Source organism: Mirounga angustirostris, unplaced genomic scaffold (assembly GCF_029215605.1).
Source record: "Mirounga angustirostris isolate CCGP_5_RB_7025 unplaced genomic scaffold, mMirAng1.0.hap1 SCAF_7, whole genome shotgun sequence".
Lineage (NCBI taxonomy): Eukaryota > Metazoa > Chordata > Mammalia > Carnivora > Phocidae > Mirounga > Mirounga angustirostris.
In genome coordinates this window covers 42986580-43007786 of record NW_026991715.1, presented here as the reverse complement: position 1 = coordinate 43007786, position 21207 = coordinate 42986580, and the positions used below count along the sequence as shown (strand labels likewise).

Sequence of the window (21207 nt, the reverse complement as noted above, 5' to 3'; positions counted from 1 at the left end):
TAATCTCCTATGTGGCACAAAAGTATTTTGGAGAATTCTGAGATTCTGAAAAAGAGTCGCATCATAGAATTTCCAAGCATCCCCATAGTGCACTTAAGTAAACTATGGAGCCAGAGGACAACGATTATCACTACATATAAACATGAAGAGTTCGGAACACAACAGAAGAAGCCTGATTCAGAATAGCAATGCTTAGTTAAACTTCTTCCACTACTACTAAGACCAGCTTCTCTGTGCTCACCTCCCTTTGGAATAGGGAGAGAATAATGGTTGAGATTCCTAATTATGTGTTCTTTGGGTGTACTACAACACTAGTAGTACAAATTACCCCAAAATTCTTTGTTAGAAATAGCCTTATAGGCAAAACTATTAAAACCTGTCTTTTAAAATTTTGTCAAGACAAAGATGGAAAGGTAAGGGTCTGAAATCAAGGATATCATTAAAACCTTATTTTAGAGCCATGAGCTTCTAATTGGTAAGCATATACTGAATAATACTGCAAACTAATTTGCTGTAATTCTGTCACAAAGAACTCCAAATATTTTCTTTCATCACACTGAAAGCTGCTTCTCACCTCAGGTGCCATAAATGCAATTGTCCCCAGTAACTGTCCCTGAAACTCTCCTGCACCAGTTCCTTTTGATGCCAACCTTGCTGCAGCTCCGAAATCTGCAATTCTCAGTCTCTGACCTGTGCTGTCAATTAGCAGATTGGCACCTGTCAACAGAAACAGCAAATGACCTTGTATGTTAAAAACAAAAGAACAGATTAAAAACTCAGTAAAATACTACTCACGAAACAGGACAGTAACAAAGGAAGTGGACATGGAAGCATTCAGAGAAATCTCCCCTCTGAATTCACTTCATTCTTGCTAAAGGCATACAGGTATCAACAGTACAAAATAAATAAAATCCAAATCCTCAGAGGGAAGATCAAAGTAACAAGGCAGAAAGAGATAAAGGCAGACATTTAATGAAATGTTACTAAGTGTTAAAAAGCTTTAATATAATGATTCCCAACAAAAATCTTCCCTCAAAGTTAAAATTTTAGTGTAGTTTCCATTTTAAGACAAAGTGCTATTGAAACATACTCACCTAGACCAATTCAAAATATATAGTCCTTTCACAATTATAAAAAATTAATGTTGTAAAATTACTTGAATAGGTTATGTCAAATACTAGCCACAGACATTCATGTCAGAAAACCAAAGCTGGTTTTTTTTTTTTAAGATTTTATTTATTTATTAGAGAGAATGAGCGGGGGTGGGGGGGAGAGGGAGAAGCAGGCTTCCCACTGAGCAGGGAGCCCGATGCGGGGCTCGATCCCAGGGTCCCGGGATCATGACCTGAGCTGACGGCAGATGCTCAACCGACGGAGCCACCCAGGCGCCCCCCAAAGTTGTTCTTAATAAGCTGAAATGCAAAAGATTTGAAAGGATTTTTCTCAAAAGAAGTACATGATATCCCAATTATTCTGAATAAAACCAGGAACAGGAGCTTTTGGGGAGGCAGTAGGTCATAAGACCAAGACAGGAAATCAGAGACCTGATTTTTATACCTGGTTTGCCATCAATGAGCAGTAACACTGGAAAAGTCAGTCTCTCTGAAGCGGGTAGATTACATGACTCCACAGGTTCCTTTCACTTCTATTAATTCTAGTGGTTTGAGTTACTCAGGAGAAACAATCCCATAGTTGATCTCAAGTTAGAAACCATCAACAAAGGTCCAAGTTGTAAAACTACATTTGTTTTCTATTTATTACTAGTAGGTAGTAATTAGAAGAATACCTACCTTTGACATCTCTATGAATGATCTGGTTTTCATGGAGATACGAAAGGCCACGAAGTAACTGTTCAGTATAGTTAATAACTACTGATTCCTTGAAGGCTCCGTATTTACTGAGCAAATGAGCCACAGATCCCCCTATAAGACAAACATATAATAGTTATCATAAACTCAAGCCAAAATTAAAACTGTTTACTACACTTTGGTTATATAAGCTTGTGCCCCAAGAGCTCACATTCACATCTGAAATGTTAAATTTATCCTCTGCATCAGAAGTCAAACAGATTTTAAAATTAACACATTCCAGGAATCTGAAAACCTATCAATTAGACATTTTCATCAAGCTTTCATGAAATAGTTTTTTGGAAGGTCAAGATTTCAGAAAACTTTAAAACTTAACAATTTTACATGGAACTATTTCTGCAATGTACCATTCATCTCTCTTTTTGACCAAGATACACAAAATACCTTTCTTAGTAAGACTTAAGTAAAGAATGCTAACATGTTATTTTGCAGAAGGTAGAGAGAAGCCAGGCAAGAGAGGAGCCAGAAGATCCAGCATGAGGCTTCATATTCTACTATTTACCAGCTCTGACCTGGGACAGGTCACAAACTCAATAAACCTCACACTGAGAAGTATTTATAATAGTCAACCTAAAAACAACAATCAACACAGCTATAACCAACATCAGAGAACATACTAAAGAACAGATATGTAAATAGAAATCCATTCCTTCAGTTGCAAAAAAAAAATCTAAGAAGTTAAACCACGCACTTATCATTTATTACATCCCAAGTTACTTGTTTTACTGTACATATGATATCACATAAAATTCAGTTTTTACTTGTTCAAGTAGATAATTAGGTTCAACATTATGCTTCAGTGCTAGTTTACCTACAATAATTTTTCCAAGTTATATCTTAATTTCATTTTTATATTGTCACGTTAAAACATCTCAAATCTGTCCCACTGATGGCCACCTGGAAAAACATGAGTCTTATACATAGCAGGTTTTTTAAAAATTATCCCTATAAAACAGTGTTACACAATCATTTAAAAAGAAACACTGAAAAAGTCTGAAAGGTAGAGACAATGAATATTTTTAAAAACATATAATGTATTATTTGTTTCAGAGGTACAGGTCTGTGACTCATCAGTCTTACACAATTCACAGCACTCACCATAGCACATACCCTCCCCAGTGTCCATCACCCAGCCACCCCATCCCTCCCACCCCCCCTCCACTCCAGCAACCCTCAGTTTGTTTCCTGAGATTGAGTCTCTTATGGTTTATCTCCCTCTCCAGTTTCGTCTTGTTTCATTTTTCCCTCCCTTCCCCTATGATCCTGTCTTGTTTCTCAAATTCCTCATATCAGTGAGATCATATGATACCGAGACAATGAATATCTTATTTATATTTAAATGTAAGACAAAATGGGCAACCCAACCCTCTTGGCTCCCCTCTGTCTTTGGGAGCTTTGTACTATTGCTCAATAAACTTTGCTTTGCTGCCCACCAATCAGTAAGTATAAGACAAAAAAAAGTATTTCCGGTTCGTATTATGTTAGGGATGATTTGCTTTTAGAAAAACAACTACTTATTAAAAATGTCTTTATTAAACTGTTTTTCCTAAATTTAGTATCAGCCAGAAAGTTCAATTCATGTACTATTACTGGTGATTTAAAACAGGAACATACCTGCCATCCATTCGATGAAGAGATTATAATTGCTCTTCTCACATGTGGCTCCCAACATCCTAATGATGTTGGGATGATTCAAATGGCTCATCATTCTGATCTCTTCTCTTAATGCTTCCACTACTTCTTCTTGCTCAGAAGATGTATTTCTGACATATGTCACCTGTTTCAATAACCATGTTTACAAAGTTTTGAATTCTGATGAATTATTCTATTTACAAACTTCACTAACAATCTGATCTAAAATGGACAAATTCAGATCAGTTTATAGATTAACAGGAGTTGGCATTTATGCTCATGGATACAATGTAGATACTTTATAAAAAACCAAGTCAAGCTCTTAGAAAAGAGAGTCTAGCTTAAGAAGCAGTGAAATACCAGAAAAAGGGAAAAAACTGGGATGTTGCCAATCCTCCAAAACTGTTTAAAGATAGAATGAGAAAAGCCTATTCATAGAAGAACCAACATCATTTAAAAATGAAAGCTTTATTATTTTATCTTGATAAGCATGCTCAATATAAAAAGTCAACTACAGAGATCCCAAGATGTTGCTGCACTGGTAACACTGCTAAAAGGAGTAGGAAACCCTAACTCTTGTTTATAAAAAGCACAGACCCAAACCAAAAACAACCTCTATGAGTCCCATTGTGATGCTGCATCTTAAAATAATCATGCTTCAAGACTATACTTTCAGGGGTCATTTCTACAGTTCATTAAAATAATCATGCTTCAGCTTTTCATTAGAATTCATGATGCTTTTGGTGCTTCAGCAGTATTTACTTTGAAATTCAGGTTTCTGAAAAGAACTACAGTGTATACACACAGGGACATATCCTTTATTTTTCTTATTTGCTCATGCTTCGTTTTTATAATTTAAGTCATTTATGTGCTCCCTAGATATTTACCTGTTTAACAGCCATTAAAGTTCCAGTTCCCACATCTTGAGCCTGGTAACAGGAAGAAAATGCTCCGAGGCCTATCTGCTGACCTTTCAGCCATTCAGTGTCTTCTCTGTAAGGCTGTTTTGCTTTGGTATGTCCTGGTAGAGTTTCTGGTGTCTACGTATTAAATGAAAGCAATCTTTTTACTGTTAAGTTACAAGAGGAAGAGTTTGTGAAATTAGTCTGGCAAAATATTATTCTTGTTCGGCCTGGCTTCCCAAACCATCTATAAAGTTGACCTCTGAAGGGACTGTGTTGGTGACCAATGTCAAATGCAGAAGTGATCACCATTACAGAAGCAACCAGAAATGCCTTTGAAATAGGCAAGTAGTGTTTGTGGTCAAGCAACGACACAAAACTGTTGTATAATTCTATGTGAAAAACTGCTTCTCACGATTAACTCAGTGAAAAGCATCATTTCTGAGTTAGATTTCTTTCAGCTTGGTCCAAGGAAACTCTCTAATCTCTTCAAGACTATACTTACATCCTGTTGAATAATGATGATGTCTTCTCCATTTTCAACTTGTAGTTGAGGAACTACAGGGAGGGCATCCTGAGACGCTGACATTGCCATGGCAATTGCTAAAGCTGCTTCTTCTTCAGCTTCCATCTTTTCTTTGCATTTCTGATTATGATTCACATCATCTTTGTAGGTATCATCATTTTCATCCTTTTCCGGAGAGAGCACAGCAACTTCTGACTTAAAAGTTACTGTTGTGTCACTTGAAGGCATAGATGCTTCAAGAAGGTCCTCAATACTGGAGTTGAGCTCTGCATTGACATCTAATCTGCATTTCTCTTCTACTGGGGTGAACACTGTCTCATCACTGGGTATGACAGCATTACTGTTATTGCTGCTGCTGCCAAAGCTGTCATCACATTTGGCAGGACTGTTCAGATCAAGTGTCATGCTATTCTTTGAGGCATCTCCCTGTTTACTTGTATTACCTGGGGTAGGTCGAGATGGCTTTGGCCTGTGTATATTACTAGAGGGCAGGGGTCTTGACTGAGTAAAGATGGGGGAAAGTTTATCTGAGTCTCTGTTTTCGGAACAGTTTCTCTGGAACTGTAGAGAAAATTTGCGCTGTGTTTGAGGAGATGCAGAAGGTATTTTGCAGGGAATGAATCCCTGAGGTCTATGCTTAGAGACATCTGTTCCAGTACCAGTTGGTGCAGAGGGGGCAGATGAAGAAGGAGTTGACAAGGGTGGAAACATTAATGGGGAATGATGAGATAAAGGAGAGGTGTTCAAACACTGACTGTGGGGTCTGCCTTTTGTTTGAACCATTGGCTTTGGTTGCTCCATTGTTGTTGAACTGGGAAGTCCTACTGAAATGCTGCCCAGTCTGTCAGTAATGTCCTCTGAATTGGCGCTCAGTTTTGTAGCACGCAGTCCTTTTCCAGTTTTCTCTAAATGGTCTATGCACTCAGGGGAGCTGTTCTCTCTGGTTTCGGGATAGCTGGTAGGGACAGACACCTGCGAAAAGCTGTCATGTCGACCATCCGAAGTGTCTCCAATGCCCAGTTGAATGGCCTCAGCAATTTCCACCTCATCTGCAATAGCCATCAAACGACGACGCATCCTGGCAAAATGAGTGGAACTGGAAACATTCAGCATTTCTAATAGTTTTGAAAATACGTGGGGTACTGCAGTAACCATTCTTGCAGAACTCAAATATATCCTTCGGGAGAGTTTACCAACCATTGAGTGGGAATTATCAATGGACTGCAAAGCAAAGGTTAAGAGGGACAGCAGCTTTTTATACCTGAAAGAAAAAAAAACCACATTCAATTACTAGACAAGTCAAAATTACTGCAAAATATATGCAAATTAAAAAAGGTACTAATTTACAACTTACACATTTAAAAAAATAATTTCAGAACAAAGGATCTATAAATTTTTAATTAAGTAGCCTAGACTTGAGGTTTTTATATCAATCAAAGATTAAGGTATTAGTGACCTATATATGCTCTGTAATTTCTGAGTCTTTCATGAATCTAAAATGTGTCCTTCTTAGGGGAGTGGGGATGGAGTAGAAAGGAAGAACAAAGTAATATATTTGCAGAAGAAAAATTACCTGACTTCAACAGGCTCAGCTTGTGAAACATCAGTACTGACAATATGAGGGTAAAATTCAGCAGGAAATTCCAACAGCAGTCTGTCTATAAGACAAAGGCGGCCAAGAAGTTCTTGCCAGTTGTTTGATTCAGTTTGGTTTCCAAGAATACAACTTAAGACATAATCAACACCACCAATACCAATGGATCCTATGAAAAGGAAAGCAAAAATAATTGAAAAACAGTGATATTAAAATCTAAAAACATGATCAAAATAGCATAATGCCAAGAATAATACTCTAATTATATTCATTTTAAGAATTTCTTAGGGGTTGCGCCTGGGTGGCTCAGTCCGGTTAAATGGCCAACTCTTGATTTTGGTTCAGATCATCATCTCAGAGTCCTGGCATTGAGCCCTGAGTCTGGCTCTGTGCTCAGCAGGGAGTCTGCTCCCTCTCCCTCTGCCCCTTCCCCTGTGCGGTCTCTCTCAGATAAATAAATCTTTTAAAAAAGAAAGAATTTCTTAGATTAATTCATATTTCTAATGTTAGCTGACTCAATCAATTTACACAATTATTCCAAACTCCCGTTTACAACTGCCCTATCAGAGATTACGGGATTAGACAGTCGGCGAAGGAAAATGGTAAGACGTGCTATATTAAGTAAAATGTTATTACCAGCTTTAAGTATTTCTCTGCCAACTGCCAACTCTCCTGCTTGGCCTTTGCATAATTCCAGCAGTGTTGATATAGACAGTTGACTTGTACGACTAAAAATGAAAGAAGCAACGTCAGACTTGGATCTTAGATAAAATACACATTAAAAGGACAATAGTAATGTAATGCTATGTGAAAAGGTGGGGAAAAAAGCTTCCACAAGTGTTCGCTTTTCCACCACTAAAATCACATTAACAATGTCCCTACAAATAATAATATTCATTATTTAAGGTCTAATTTCATAAGTTTTACCTCATTTGTATTAAGCACAGAACTTTTACTACTGGCTCTTAGAGAGCAAATACTGATTTAAATAGCAAACCAGATAAAAGGCGTATTTTGATTATTTCATTAAAATAAAAAAGAAGACTCATTTTGATTTCTGAATTTTCAGTAAGACTCTCTTGCTTTAAAAATTAAACCTTCCCATCCAAAACTTTATATTCTCTTATATAGTCTGAGTGAGTTCCAAATACCTTAAAATCGCTTTACTGTATTTTTTTATAATGTTCTGTCATTGAAGGGACCAGGTAAACAACCTAATTTTAGTATTCGGGAAAGCACACAGCACAACAAATGCCACAAAAGCAATGAAGTTATCAGAAAAATTACTCTAATCCTGAAAAACTGTAATTTATTTACTATGCATTTTGCAAATTATTTGTTAATTTGCCTAATGTTGTTCAGGTATTATAGTATTCTAAGCAACAAGACAAACTCTAATACTTTCTATCCATAGGCTTGTGTAGAGAAAACAATGGAGGCACAAGACAGACTTCATGAAATGACAAGCAAGTCAAATCTAAGCACCTAGTTTTTGAGACCATACAAACCTACAAACTACATCATGTGACTTAGGAAGACAAAAGTTGGGCTGAGCGAGCTCCAAATGGGTATAATGGCTGAGGCACAACAAGGGAGATTCAGTGTACTCCCCCTCCCCCCGCCCCCAGAGAAGGGTGGGACGGGAAGAGGGAGAATGCCCAATGACCTTTGGCGCCAGCTGTACTCATTAAAGGAGCAGTAAGCGAACCAGTGGTCTCATAAAAGCACAGTTTATTTTTTACTATGATTGTGCCTCACTTCTCTACTTATCCTTACCCCTCCAATTAGCATTACTCTTGTTCCTTGTCAGTTTTTAAGGATATTGCAGGGCTATATGGAATTTGTTGCTGTGGGTTTTTTTTTTAGCATAAACTGTCATAGAGTAAAATTCCATTACACAGCAAATATGGAATTGTTTTTTTAAGCAGATGCAATGATTTTATTGGTTCCTATCCCATGTAACTCATTCTCTAAAATGAGATTATGTATATAACACCTATTGTTCTTTCAACTGGAGTTGAGATTAAGAATATTACTTTAAGATAAAATCAATCACAACACAATATGGTTATCCATGCAGTTTGTTAGCCTGTCATTAGTCCTTCTCCCTAGTGTTTAACAGCTTTAAGTGTTACATTTTAATTTCACATCTCATATTAGAAAACAATATTCAAAGCCTCATTTAATAAGTATGTATCAAATACTCACCAGGTGTGAGGCTTGTTGCTAGGCTTTTAATATAAGAGGGTTTGAAGCAGTTCATCAATAGGGCCTTACCTATTGGCATCTGCACACTTGACTAGGATGGTGTCTACAACTGGCCGGAGAAGTCTCTGCAGTTTGATTCTTTCTGCCAAACTATGGCAAGGTGTATATACTAGCATGGCTCTCAACGTTTTCTGGGAGGAAAAAACTGAAGGTCAGTTTAATTGCATTTGAAAAGCATCAAAGACCCTGGCATAATCTGAGGCGATTTAATAAAATAAATAATGATAGGAAAGGATTATAACCCATAAATAAATAATCCATGAATCCATACTGATACAAATAAATGAATAAATAAACAGATGGGGTACAAAGAAACTCTCTGAACTATTTCTGCAATTTTTGAAGTATGAATTTCAAAATGAGAAGTTAAAAAAGAGCTTTCAATGCCAAAGATGGAATAATATGAGCAACAAATTAAATGATGATAGTACTGGATTTTAATCCATAGATGAAAATAAATACCCATCAGCCTATATTGGTATAAATTTAAAAACTTAAGAAATACATCAATGGGGAGAGAAGAGACAGTTCCTCTTGATAGAAGAATTCCAATTAATTAATATAGAAGGAATGAGGGAAACAGAAAATCACCATTAGAGCACCATAATAATAAGGTCTAATTCCATAATTTCGTAAGTTTTACATCATTTGTGTTAAGCACAGAACTTTTACTACTGGCTCTCAGAGAACAAATATTGATTTAAATAGCAAACCAGATAAAAGGCGTATTTTGATTATTTCATTAAAATAAAAAAGAAGACTCGTTTTGATTTCCGAATTTTCAGTAAGACTCTCTTGCTTTAAAAATTAAACCTTCCCATCCAAAACTTTATATTCTCTTATATAGTCTGAGTGAGTTCCAAATACCTTAAAATCTCTTTACTGTATTTTTTTATAATGTTCTGTCATTGAAGGGACCAGGTAAACAACCTAATTTTAGTATTCGGGAAAGCACACAACACAACAAATGCCACAAAAGCAATGAAGTTATCAGAAAAATATGTACTCTAATCCTGAAAAACTAATTTATTTACTATGCATTTTGCAAATTATTTGTTAATTTGCCTAATGTTGTTCAGGTATTATAAATAGTATTCTATCTAAGCAACAAGACAAACTCTAATACTTTCAATCCATAGGCAAATCCACTGACAAATGCTAAAATCAGTGGGCAAAATTCTTAAGAGAAACAGGATCAAAGTATCTCCTCCAAGATATTTATTAATAGTAATTTATAGCAAGAAACCCAACAGACATCACCTTAACCAAATGATGAAAGACAGCATCACCAATAATAAGACACACCAACATCATGTACCCCTTGATACAATGCACTAAGAATAGCAACATCACCTCTCGTATTCTTATGAAAAATGCATAAACTCAATCAAATCATGAGAAAATATGAGATAAACCCAAAATGAGGGACATTCTTCAAAATAAGTGGCCAGCACACTTCAAAAATGTCAAGATGTATCCAAGACAAGGAAAGACTGAGGAACTGTCACAGATGGGAAGACATTAAGGGAGCACAGTAACTAAATGCAATGTGAGTTTCTGGACTGGCTCCTAAAACAGAAAAAAGACATTAATGGAAAAACTGGTAAAAACTGAGTAAGGTCTGTGGCTTAGCCGTAAAGAACACTGCTGCAACAATTGGGGATATCTGATTATGGATTTCATAAGTACATAATAATATTGTTATTAATGCTAAATTTCCTGAGTCTGCTGATTGCACTGTGGTTATACAGAAGAATGTATTTGTTCTTAAAAGATACGCGCTAAAATATTTGAGCTGAAATGTCATGTGATGCCTGCAAATAACTCTCAAATGGTTCAGCAAATGAGGGAGGGGAGGGGAAAACAGGAAAGACAAAAGGGAAGGGAGAAAGAATGCAGAGCTTTTAAGGGAAGAAGCCATTTCTGCTTCCACTGTGCATGGCACACTAATTATAGAGGAATCAGAATATAGTATGATTTTCAGAGTCTCTTCACTTCACAGCTCACAAACTACATGGGAAACCATGTGAACTTAAGAAACAACCAGACAGTAAGGCAGTACATTGAACAACCAAGTATGCCTGAAGGTTTGTGTTGGAAAATAATAAGAAAAAGAGGTAAAAAGGTGGGCCAAGAACATTGGTCTTTACAGTATGCTGGTCCCTGGATATTCTACATAAAAAAACAGACCATGGTAAGATAGATTTGGGAAATAATGCATTCTACTTCTTGCTCTTAAAAATTCCTAATGTACATTAGCTTACTGAAGGTTCCTAGAAGCCATGCAGTGAACAGACCCACTTAACTCGTGTAATTCATTGCGCGTCAATTTTAACTGAACACAGAACTCTTTCTTCAGGGGAGGTTTTCTCATAATCCTGCCAAACTGTCATGAAATATGCTTTTGGAAATGCTGCTAAAGCAACGGAATCATCTTAAGGGTTTCTAACCTAGGGAATAATCAAAGTGGTCTTTAAGGAATACTGATGGCTACTATATAGTCAATGTTCTTACAGTGTGCCAGACATTATGGCTAGAGGTTTTACACAATCTCATTTCAAACCTAAGTGGTAACATTTTCATTATTTTATATGTGAGGAAGCTGAAATTTAATGAGTCCTAAAGTCACACTGCTGGCAAATGAAGAACCAGAATTTGAATCAAGGTCTCTATAATCTTAACCTTACGTTCAGATTGCCTAGGCTAGTCCCAGTTTAACTAGCAGATTATTCAAGTACCCCAGATAGGATGATAAATTATGAAAGCACTCAGTTCTGACTCCAAATTCATGTTCATAACCGTCAGGCTGTATTACCTCTCAAAAAGAAGATTCACAGGGCATAGTTGTTATAGGATGGATTAGAAAAAGACTGAGAGTGGAAGCAGAGAGATTAATGAGTTTTAAAAACGAACTAGGTAAGAATTATTCTAAAGCAGTGGTTGTGAACTGGGCAATTTTGACCCTCAGGGGACACTAAGCAATGCCTGGAGACATTCTTGGTTGTCATGAAGGGGGTGGGAGGGAGAAGAGAGGTTTGCTACTGGTATCTAGCGGGTAGCGGCCAGGGATGCTACTAAAACATCCTACAGTGCATGAGACAGCGTAATTATCTGGCTCAATGTCAATAGTGCTGAGGTTGGGAAACCCTGTTTTAAAGATATGTATACTCAGAATGGAGAAAGTCAAATTAGCCTCCAAAATTACAAATTAACCTCCTCATTCCATCCCACTCATGAAAGACAACTTCTAATAGCTTCGACTAGAAAAACAACTCAGTCATCTATGTCATGGAACCCTCCTCTGTGAAAAGGATCCTGAATTTCCATACAACAATGTTTATTAATAACCAGTTCTCCTTAATGTCTAATATCAAATTTTTAAAAAATCAAAGTAATTATGATCATGCATTTTTAATTTGATCATGTGTAAGGTGGAAGGTAAATTTAAAAATATGAACAGCAAGACATGGCTATTTTAGGGGAGAAAAGTAAACAGTATATAAGAAAACTTGAATAGATTAAAACAAGTAAAATCCAAATGAAGAGAATAAATGGAAAACTGCAATTTCTTGGGATTATGGAATAAAGATTTGGATTTTCCAAAATTCAATCAGGTAAAGTAGTTTCACTGGATCTTAAGAGTGGTATCTACAAGCTCTAAACAAAACAAAAAAAACCCACCCATAATGCTTTGGTTACATAATAAAGCTACTTACTAAAGCAGCAACGTACACTTTGTAGACAGGGTCAGCACAGACCATTGACAAAACGTTGCAGCATGCCTCTACCACGTCTCCTGAGATACTGGTCTGGGAAGACCCACTGCTGGCTCCAGCACTCGGGCTGCTTCTACCGTTGCTCCCAGAATTTCCAGTGCTCTCCCCATTTGCCAATAGCAGAGCCCCACTAACATCGTGGGAAAGACGCCTGAGAGCCATCTCTCTTACATTCCAGTTTCTAGAAAATAAGCAGCCAACGAGTTCCATTCCAAATACCTATAGTCAAACAAACAATGAATTCAATGTGGAGAAAAACTAATGAACCTCAAGTATTTGAATATAAGCATGATTTTTGATTACTAAAGGAAAATTGTGGACATTTCTTAAATCCTCACCAATCTACACAGTTTCTGGCCACTTAATCAGAAGGAGGAATTTTATACTCAAGTTTAACTGCTAATTATCCAAACCCTTTTACATTTATTAGCTCAAATAAAATTAAGAGTGAACTCCATTAAGTAATTAGATGGATATGTATATGACTCTGTACTCCTATACTTACGACAAAAAAAATCTGTGAAGAACCCCAACTTTATATTTGTATTAAGGTAGTTAAACAGAGAAAAAACTGAAGCAAGATAAAGCCAAACCAAAAAAGGCACTAGAGTGTCCAAGAGATACAGAGTATTTCTCCTATAGATGACAGTGGTAAGTCAAAAACTTTTACTGTGATTTTTGTCTTGTAGAAAAAGGTTAAAGAAAAAAAAAACCCTCAACAAAATAGATGGAACTATAATGAAGGGAGTGGAAAAATCTAAAGAAAAAAGAAAAAAACTCATGTTCAAATCAAATCACCATGCCTGCAAAGCCCTAGAGTCCCTAAATAAAGGAAAGGTTTTGACATTATGGGCCAATTAGGTAAAAGTAAACTTAAAACCTAAGATAACTTATCATATGAAAAATTTCTAAATTTTAGAGATGAATAAACACAATTTTAGGGCAAATAAATGATGATTTACTTAAATGTGTTCTGTTACAAGGTGACAGTAAAGGAGAATAAATCAACTAGAATATAGTCAACTTATTATATGCCTGGCACGTAGTGTTAAAGAGCATACCATGGATTAAGTCTTAATTCTGTCTTATGTCATATTCTTAGTAAAAAACTAGGAGTAGATAGCATAGCCCAGCCTAAAGCTTAAGCAAAACCGACTACACCACTGCCCTGAAAGAATGCGTCCAATAGCTCCTAAGTATCGAGAGTTCTCTTGAGGACTCATGAAGGGCCAGGTGAGGGCCTATGTTCAATACCACTAATGAACCAGATAAAAGAAATAAAGTATGTTTATTAAGTTTGCAAATTTTATTAGATTCATGATAGGTTACTTACATGCTGAGAAAAGAGAATTCAAAAGCTGCAGGACTATAATAGTCATAAAAAGAAAAAGGAAATCCTAATGACACACAAGTTGAATGAATTGGTGTGTCTGTTTACAAATTTAATAGTATTAAACAGAATTTAACAGATTACTGAAAGCATTTTACTTCACTACTGTCTACTGGAGACGTTGTTTAGTTTGGGATTCTACATTTTAAAAACATAATAGACTTAGCAGACAACGACAAAGAAAATCACTAGACTCTAACCAACCAACCAATAGAAATTCCAATTTACTGAGGAAGAAAAAACATTTCATCAGAAGAGAAAGTAAAAACGGAAACTGCCCTTTCAAATAAAAATGGCTAATATAAGGTAAAAGCCATATATTTTTTTCCCTTATTCATCCACTCAGCAATTATTAAGCACCTACTATATATGCCATGAGGATACAGAAAAGAGAAATTGAGTTTAAATGGTGATAAATAAGAAAAATGACAAATTCTTGGTAGAAATGGGATTAAACACTTGAACAAGTTAGCATTGAAGGAGTCTAGTGTCTATCCTTAGATAATCCTGATGTCTGATGGTTCAGAGCTCTTTCTAGAGATGGGAGGTGAGACTCCAAGAATTTTTGAAGTTTAAACTATAATAAGCAGCAGAGTGGTAACACCAGAGGTGAAATTTTCAATCGAATTATCAGTCATGATGGAGGGAAGCAAATTATAATATAAACAACTGGGAGATAGCTACATTAATTGGTCTATAAAGGTTTATTTGAGAAGCAAAGAATAAGAACTACTTACCTGAATCCATGGCTCAGCTAAATCTTTGTAAGCAGGGGGAATCTGCTGAGTTCCATAATGAGTAAGGTTAAAATTGCTCTCCTGACTCCTTCGTTGTGACCCAGCCAAAGGCTGCTGCTGTATGGTTTGCTGCTGTGCAGCTCGCAGGGAAGAAGGGGAATCCACAGGGCTTGACAGCTCATGGCTAAATGAAATATTAACAAAAGCGTGTTAAAAGATTTAAATAACACTTTGAGAACATTTTTATCTTTTATTAAACATATCCAAATCATTAATTCAAAATTCAAAATTACCTGTAGAAATCATGAGATCTCCACTTAGACCTACAAAGGGGACATATTAAAGGTTCTCTATTTCTTCTACATTCTTCTGCCCCTGAAAAATTAAAGGAAAAAAACTTAAAAAAAATATAAATGCTTAACATTAAGTAGTTGTATATAATAATTGCTGCTAATGGCTAGTATAGGTTTATATCAAAGGAACCTCAAAAAATAATTTGACGTATTTACCTAGAAGCAAGCAAACACAGGAGGTAAAATTATTCTGATGCGTGTACCTTTTGCAAATGCTATTTTTCTTACAACATGTATTTTGCTAACTATTTTTTAAAACATTCTGCCCACTTGATCACCTGGTAATGTCATTCCAAAACTTGCTTTCATGTTACCCTGTCATGCCTGCCCAGGTCTTCTTCTACCTCCTCACCTCCACGTACACCTTCCAGACCAGAATTATGTTTTTAATTCTGTGCATGCCTTCCATTACTACATGTATCACACTATATTACATTTCTTTGCTCACAAAGCTCAACTCCTAACAAATCCTAAACTCCAATTCGTTGAAAACTTTACATAAGGGCCTAGATATACTTCTTTTCTTCTCCCCGCAAAAGTCAGGTTAAAATCCTAACTAATATAGTTGACTCCTAGAGTAACTGTGCTGAGGAAGCACAGGGAGAAAAAGAGCCACATACAGATTGACATGCAGTGGTGATGCAGCTTGTTCCTGCAGCCATCTTCACACACGGTAAGACTCTCTTCATCAAGCATGCCCAACAAGCAAATAGGACACATCTGTTCCTCCTCATCTTTTATACTATGAGGAAGGGGAAAGGAAAGCATTAAATGCTAAAGAATATAATACAGAATTAACACCATAGCTAAAAACAATTTTGGATTCTTTACAATATGAAAAAACTGATTAGAAAGTCTTGTTAGGAGCATCTTCTGTGGAACTATTTGAGAAATATTTATTTCTCCTATTACTATACAGTAATTTTAAATAAGATTCACACCACTAGTATTTATAGAGTGTGGGTGTGTGTTAACCTTTCCTTGCTATGAATACAATTCAATATACGAACTACAATCTTAGAGACCGATGTAGCCCCTCAATTCTGCTGTTGTACCTTTTGAACAAACTGCTATAAGGTTTGACTATATACAAACATGTGATATGCCAATAGTTTCAAGATTTCAATTACTGGAAAGGACTTAAGAGCTCATCTATCTAGGTAAGTTTGAAAGCCCATCACAGGCACTTTTTGTGGGTCCATAAACTGATCCAACTTTCCTAGAAACTAAGCTAGAAACATATGTCACATTGTTAATAAGCAAAACCTTTCAACTAGACTTCTAGGAATACATCATAAGGAAACAGACAAAATAATAAACGTGTGTGTGTATGTATATAAAAGAATGTTCACTGCAGTATTGTTTAGCATAAAGAAAAAAAATCAACCAAATGAACATCAAAAGAAGGTTAAAAGAAATAGTACACCACACACTGTGAAGCTTTTAAAAAGGATCTAAGACATTCATAAATGACAAAGACATCTACAATATACTATATGGTGAAAAAAAAAAGCATGACAGAATTCTAATTTGTATAGAATGATTCCAATTTATGGCAATATTGCAACTTTATTGTGTATATTTGAAATACTCTTAATACACAAAGTGCTTTTAAAAATCAGTAAGAAAAATACTAGTAATGATTCAATAGTAAAATGGGCAAAGAAGATAAAAAGGCAATTGAAATGAAAAATACCAATAGTCAGTTAAGTATGAAAAATGAAGTATAAAGTGCATATTAATGAAACCATATCTTTTTTTTTTTTTTAATAATCTGATTGACACAAATTGTATAGGTTGGTAACATCTGGCCTTGATATTGGCATAGGAAAACAACTTCTCATATATACTGCTGGTGGGAGTAAAAACTGAAATTTTTTGAAAGGAAAGTGCTAGTATTTCTTAAATTACTTAATGTACATATACATGACCTAAAAAACCTATTTTCTAGGATGCTATCCTACAGAGTTATTTGGAATATATAAACAAAGAAATTTAATAGGCAAAAAATTAGGTGTACTAAATGTCCATTAATTATGGCAATGGCAAAATAAATTGTGGCGTATCTACATAATCTTATACAGCCATGAAAAGAAAGTAGTGTGTATTTTTGTACTGACTCAGGAAAATGGTCCTGGTATCTAAAGTTAAACAAAAATATAACAAGTTTCAGATCAAAATATAATGAGAGAAGTACTGAGGAGTGTGTGTGTGTGTCTGTATAAAAAAACAGTGCAGGGTAGAGTTTTATTTCCTTTATTTAATTTTTAAAAGCTATTAAACTATTAACAATAGTTATTTTGTATGCAGCCCAGACTGGAGAGAGGGGTTTTGTTTTATATTTTATAAATTTTTGTTGAACCTTCATGATGTTACGAGTGGCTTTTAAAAATCAGTAACCGTATTTCCATTACAGTATAAAGACTAGGTTCTGAGATGTTAAATAAGCTGCCAGAGACATAAAATCAGTTTGTGGTAGGCTTTAATTTGAGGAGAATATCTCATAATCTACCTACCCCAACAAATTAGAGTCTCTACTAAGCTTAGGCTTTTCTCTGGGCCTAATACTACTCTTCTACAACCTTAAGCTATATAATTCCTGAAAAACAGGTCTGAATGACTGACAGCAAAGTAACAGTTTGCTTAAAAAACTTTCATAAAAGCTGAACAAACAGGTCCAGCAGTCATGATGCATGATTCCTGAGGTGAAGGCACACACACTAGTAGTCTTTTACCCTCCTGATTATCTGCCCCTTCTCTTTATCTCTTTTCATAATTATGGAGCTATGTGGAGTGGGGAAGTGCCGTCAAAATATGCATGTGGTTAATGACAAAAATTAACAGAACCATGGCAGAAATGATTTGTACAACAGTCTGTAATAAAAATATTAATGGCAGAGATGATCCCAGGTCAAGTAACTTTAAAATTACACCAAAAATAGCTTAGAAGAAAAAATAAAATTCCACAATTTAGTCCAGTTGCAAGTACAACTTATTACTCAAATGCTTTTCTGACTTCAGCATCCATTTATTGTTGGACATGAATTGTTTCTGTATTTTCACATTTTAAGAAACCAGTAGAAACATTTTTGTACCCACTTCTTTTACATTTCACATTTTCTTTTTAGCACAGATTTTTCAGAATTAAAGTCACTTGAGTAGAGAGCAGGTATTAGCATACTACAAGGGGATCAAATAAGCCTGTTCCAGCTTTTGTAAATAAAGTTTTACTGGAACACAGCCATACCCATTCATTCACTTATCCTCTATGGCTATTTCTGCTACAGGGGCAGAGATGAGTAGTTCTGACAGAGACCTGATGAACCTTAAAGCCCAAAGTATAAAAAAGTCACCCATAATAATGTCATCTATTAATAACCATTAAAATTCTTCCTCATTATGTATGCACCCACAATACCTTCATATATAAAAATTGGGTTCAGGCATAACATACAGTATTATAACCTAGATTTTGTTTCATGTCATTCAGTATTCTTCAGAAGCATATTTTTTTTTAAAGATTTATTTGAGAGAGAGAAAGAGAGTGCGAGACAGCAAGCGACAACAGGGGAAGGGGCAGTAAAAAGTGGAAGAATCTGAAACAGACTCTCTCCGGAGCTCAGAGCCTGAGACCAGGCTCAATCTCACAATCCTGAGAGATCATGACCTGAGCTGAAATCAAGAGTCGGATGCTTAACCAACTGAACCACCCAGGCGCCCTAGAAGCATAATTTTAATAGCTGCATGAACTATTCCTAATATGGGTATACTTTAACCATTCCCTTGCTGGATATTTAAGCTGTTCTCATTTTTTTCCATAATGCTGACAAACAGTCATATATATAAATCTTGTACATTTCTCAGATAAAATTTTTTTGTCAAAAAAAAAGTACATTTACTGCATCAACAAATATTAACATTTTAAAAACCATTTTTTTTTTCCAGAAAGGCTATAGAACTTGACATACAGTGAAGCAAATCCTTATACAAGAACTAAATTGTCTCATGACAAAGTCTCTACTAATTATCTAAATAAATCTGGTATCTTTTTTTAATGATCATTTCCTTAGTTATTAGGTTAACTAAACCATTTTCATGTTTGTTAGCCTCTTGAAATTCTTTTGTGAATATTCTCTTCATGCCCTTTGCCCATTTACGTACTAGGACCTTAGGTTCACTTTGTCCCAATTCTGGCTTTTGTTGTTTCTTCTATAATTTAAAATTAATTACAATGCAATCAGGTCTCCAGACAAATTTCCTGGTTTTTGGGTTTTTTTTTTGTAGTCTTTAGATATAAAAATCTGTGATTACATGAAATATTAACCTACTTACCTACACAGTATAATTACTCAGTATATCAAGATGACAGCTTCAGTGGTTCTCCCCATGGATACATTAATCCAAATGAATTCATAAAACCTCCATAGGCCAGCTCATATTTGGAAGGTATCTTCATTTATTTTAGAGAGAAACTTTCTATTTTACCTTTGCCTACCTGGTTTTAAACATTTTTTATTTTTTCCAAAATAAAAAGCTACAGGAATGTGAATCCAAAGGAGAAGAGCTCCAGAATACGTTTGGGTCAGGAAGCGCAAGAAATAAAGCTCCTTTTTTCATCTATTTAGAAGACATAAGGAGTAAGAGAAAGAGCCCTGAACTAGAAGTCAAGATACTGAGGTTCTGGTTCTGCCTTTGCTCAGCTGAGCTGCATGACCTCTTTTGGCTTCAGTTATCACTGAACAATGTAAACTAGAAATCTCTAAAATTCCCAAAAAACTTGTAAAACTCTGCAATTCTAAAATCAATAATCAAAAATAAGAAAATTTAAACATTTACTTTTCCCATAGGTCTCTCCATTCTTTTCTTCAAAAATCCCTTGACCTGATTACTTTCTATTCTTCATGAATTTTGAAGTAGTAATAATACTTAAAAAAATTGCTTGGATGAAGATGGGACTTAATCACTTAGACTAGTGCTTCTCAAACAGGTGCCTCAGGAACATATAGGAGGTACCCTTTTTAGAGAAGCAGCATTCCTTTCTGGAGTAATTTAAAAAACTCATTTTTACATTAAAACCAATGAAGAAACCCAATAAAGAACTTGGAAAAGAAAGAAAATTCACATGAGACTTGAAAATTTTTTCACACCTGTCATTTTGGGCTGTATTTCAGGTCCTTCAGCATTACATGTTCATTCTTATTAGCAGCTAGGCAATGGAAGAGTTTGAGAAGCACTGCAGATTTTCAATACCTGTGATTAACGGCTACTGTTACCTCTTAATTACAAATGATTAGTCTGTTTAGAAGAGCATCCTTGTGTTCTCACAAGTAAAACAGCCTGTAATGAGGATTCTGTGAAAATATCTATGAAAGAAGTGGTGATGTCATACAAATTAAAGGTCCTACATTGGAAAGTGATTTTGGAAAACCACTTTGGCTTGTATATAATTTGTTTATAAAAGAACTAAAGACATATTTTTTACACAGTGTCTCAGCTTCATTGTCTGCAAAAGAGTGATAAAACCTACGTAATGAGGATGGTATATGAACAGAATGAGACACCATACTTGGCAAAAAGTAATGATTGATAACAGTAGCCACTTATATTTTATACTTGCCACCTGATTTTTCTTATGACTCTTTATTATACTCTGATTTTTAAGGTGCCATTTTCCAAGTGTAGTTTTTCAGGATGAAAAGTCCATATATATGTATGCATATATGTGTGCCTACACTATACTCAGATGACCTTTAATATTGTTTACCCCTGATTTTAACTTCAAAGCCAAGATTCAGTAAGTAAATTATTTTAGAGCAACTTAACAAGCAGATAAAAAAAATGACCTCTCAAATCAAAAAATAACACTGGATTAATGCTTTTAATTCCTTAAAAAGTACTAACCTGTTTTCTGAACTAGATGTAGAAGTACTAGATGATGACAATGTATGAGAATTTGACATGCGTGAAACAAACTTCTGGATGGTGTTACGAGATGGAGCTTTGATCCTTGAGCTACGCCTACTGTGATATTTCTGGAACAAACTTTCAACCTAACATTGAAAAAAGACAGTAACAATGATATTCGCACTATAATATACAGATAAAGAGTTCTAGAGATTGAATTGTCTTTTATTTCATAAAATTTTCATAAAGCCAATTTA

At 35.3% G+C, this 21207-nt stretch overlaps 1 protein-coding gene and 1 long non-coding RNA gene across 2 annotated transcripts in view; one reads left to right on the top strand and one right to left on the bottom strand.

The window, feature by feature from the left end:
- The window catches only part of MAP3K1 (mitogen-activated protein kinase kinase kinase 1), a 75194-nt gene that overhangs the window by 4209 nt on the left and 49778 nt on the right, over positions 1-21207 (bottom strand). The window contains exons 6-18 of the mRNA XM_045895085.2: positions 20948-21096; positions 15667-15788; positions 14987-15068; positions 14694-14877; positions 12507-12785; positions 8800-8921; positions 7159-7250; positions 6502-6691; positions 4908-6189; positions 4388-4540; positions 3483-3645; positions 1791-1922; positions 575-717 (exon numbers count right to left, since the gene is read on the bottom strand). Of these exons, the coding sequence (XP_045751041.1) occupies positions 575-717; positions 1791-1922; positions 3483-3645; positions 4388-4540; positions 4908-6189; positions 6502-6691; positions 7159-7250; positions 8800-8921; positions 12507-12785; positions 14694-14877; positions 14987-15068; positions 15667-15788; positions 20948-21096 (3093 nt within the window). The remainder of the gene's footprint in view (positions 1-574; positions 718-1790; positions 1923-3482; positions 3646-4387; positions 4541-4907; positions 6190-6501; positions 6692-7158; positions 7251-8799; positions 8922-12506; positions 12786-14693; positions 14878-14986; positions 15069-15666; positions 15789-20947; positions 21097-21207) is intronic.
- Positions 1-21207, top strand: part of LOC135365383 (uncharacterized) — a 74877-nt gene that overhangs the window by 48818 nt on the left and 4852 nt on the right. The window lies entirely within an intron of this gene.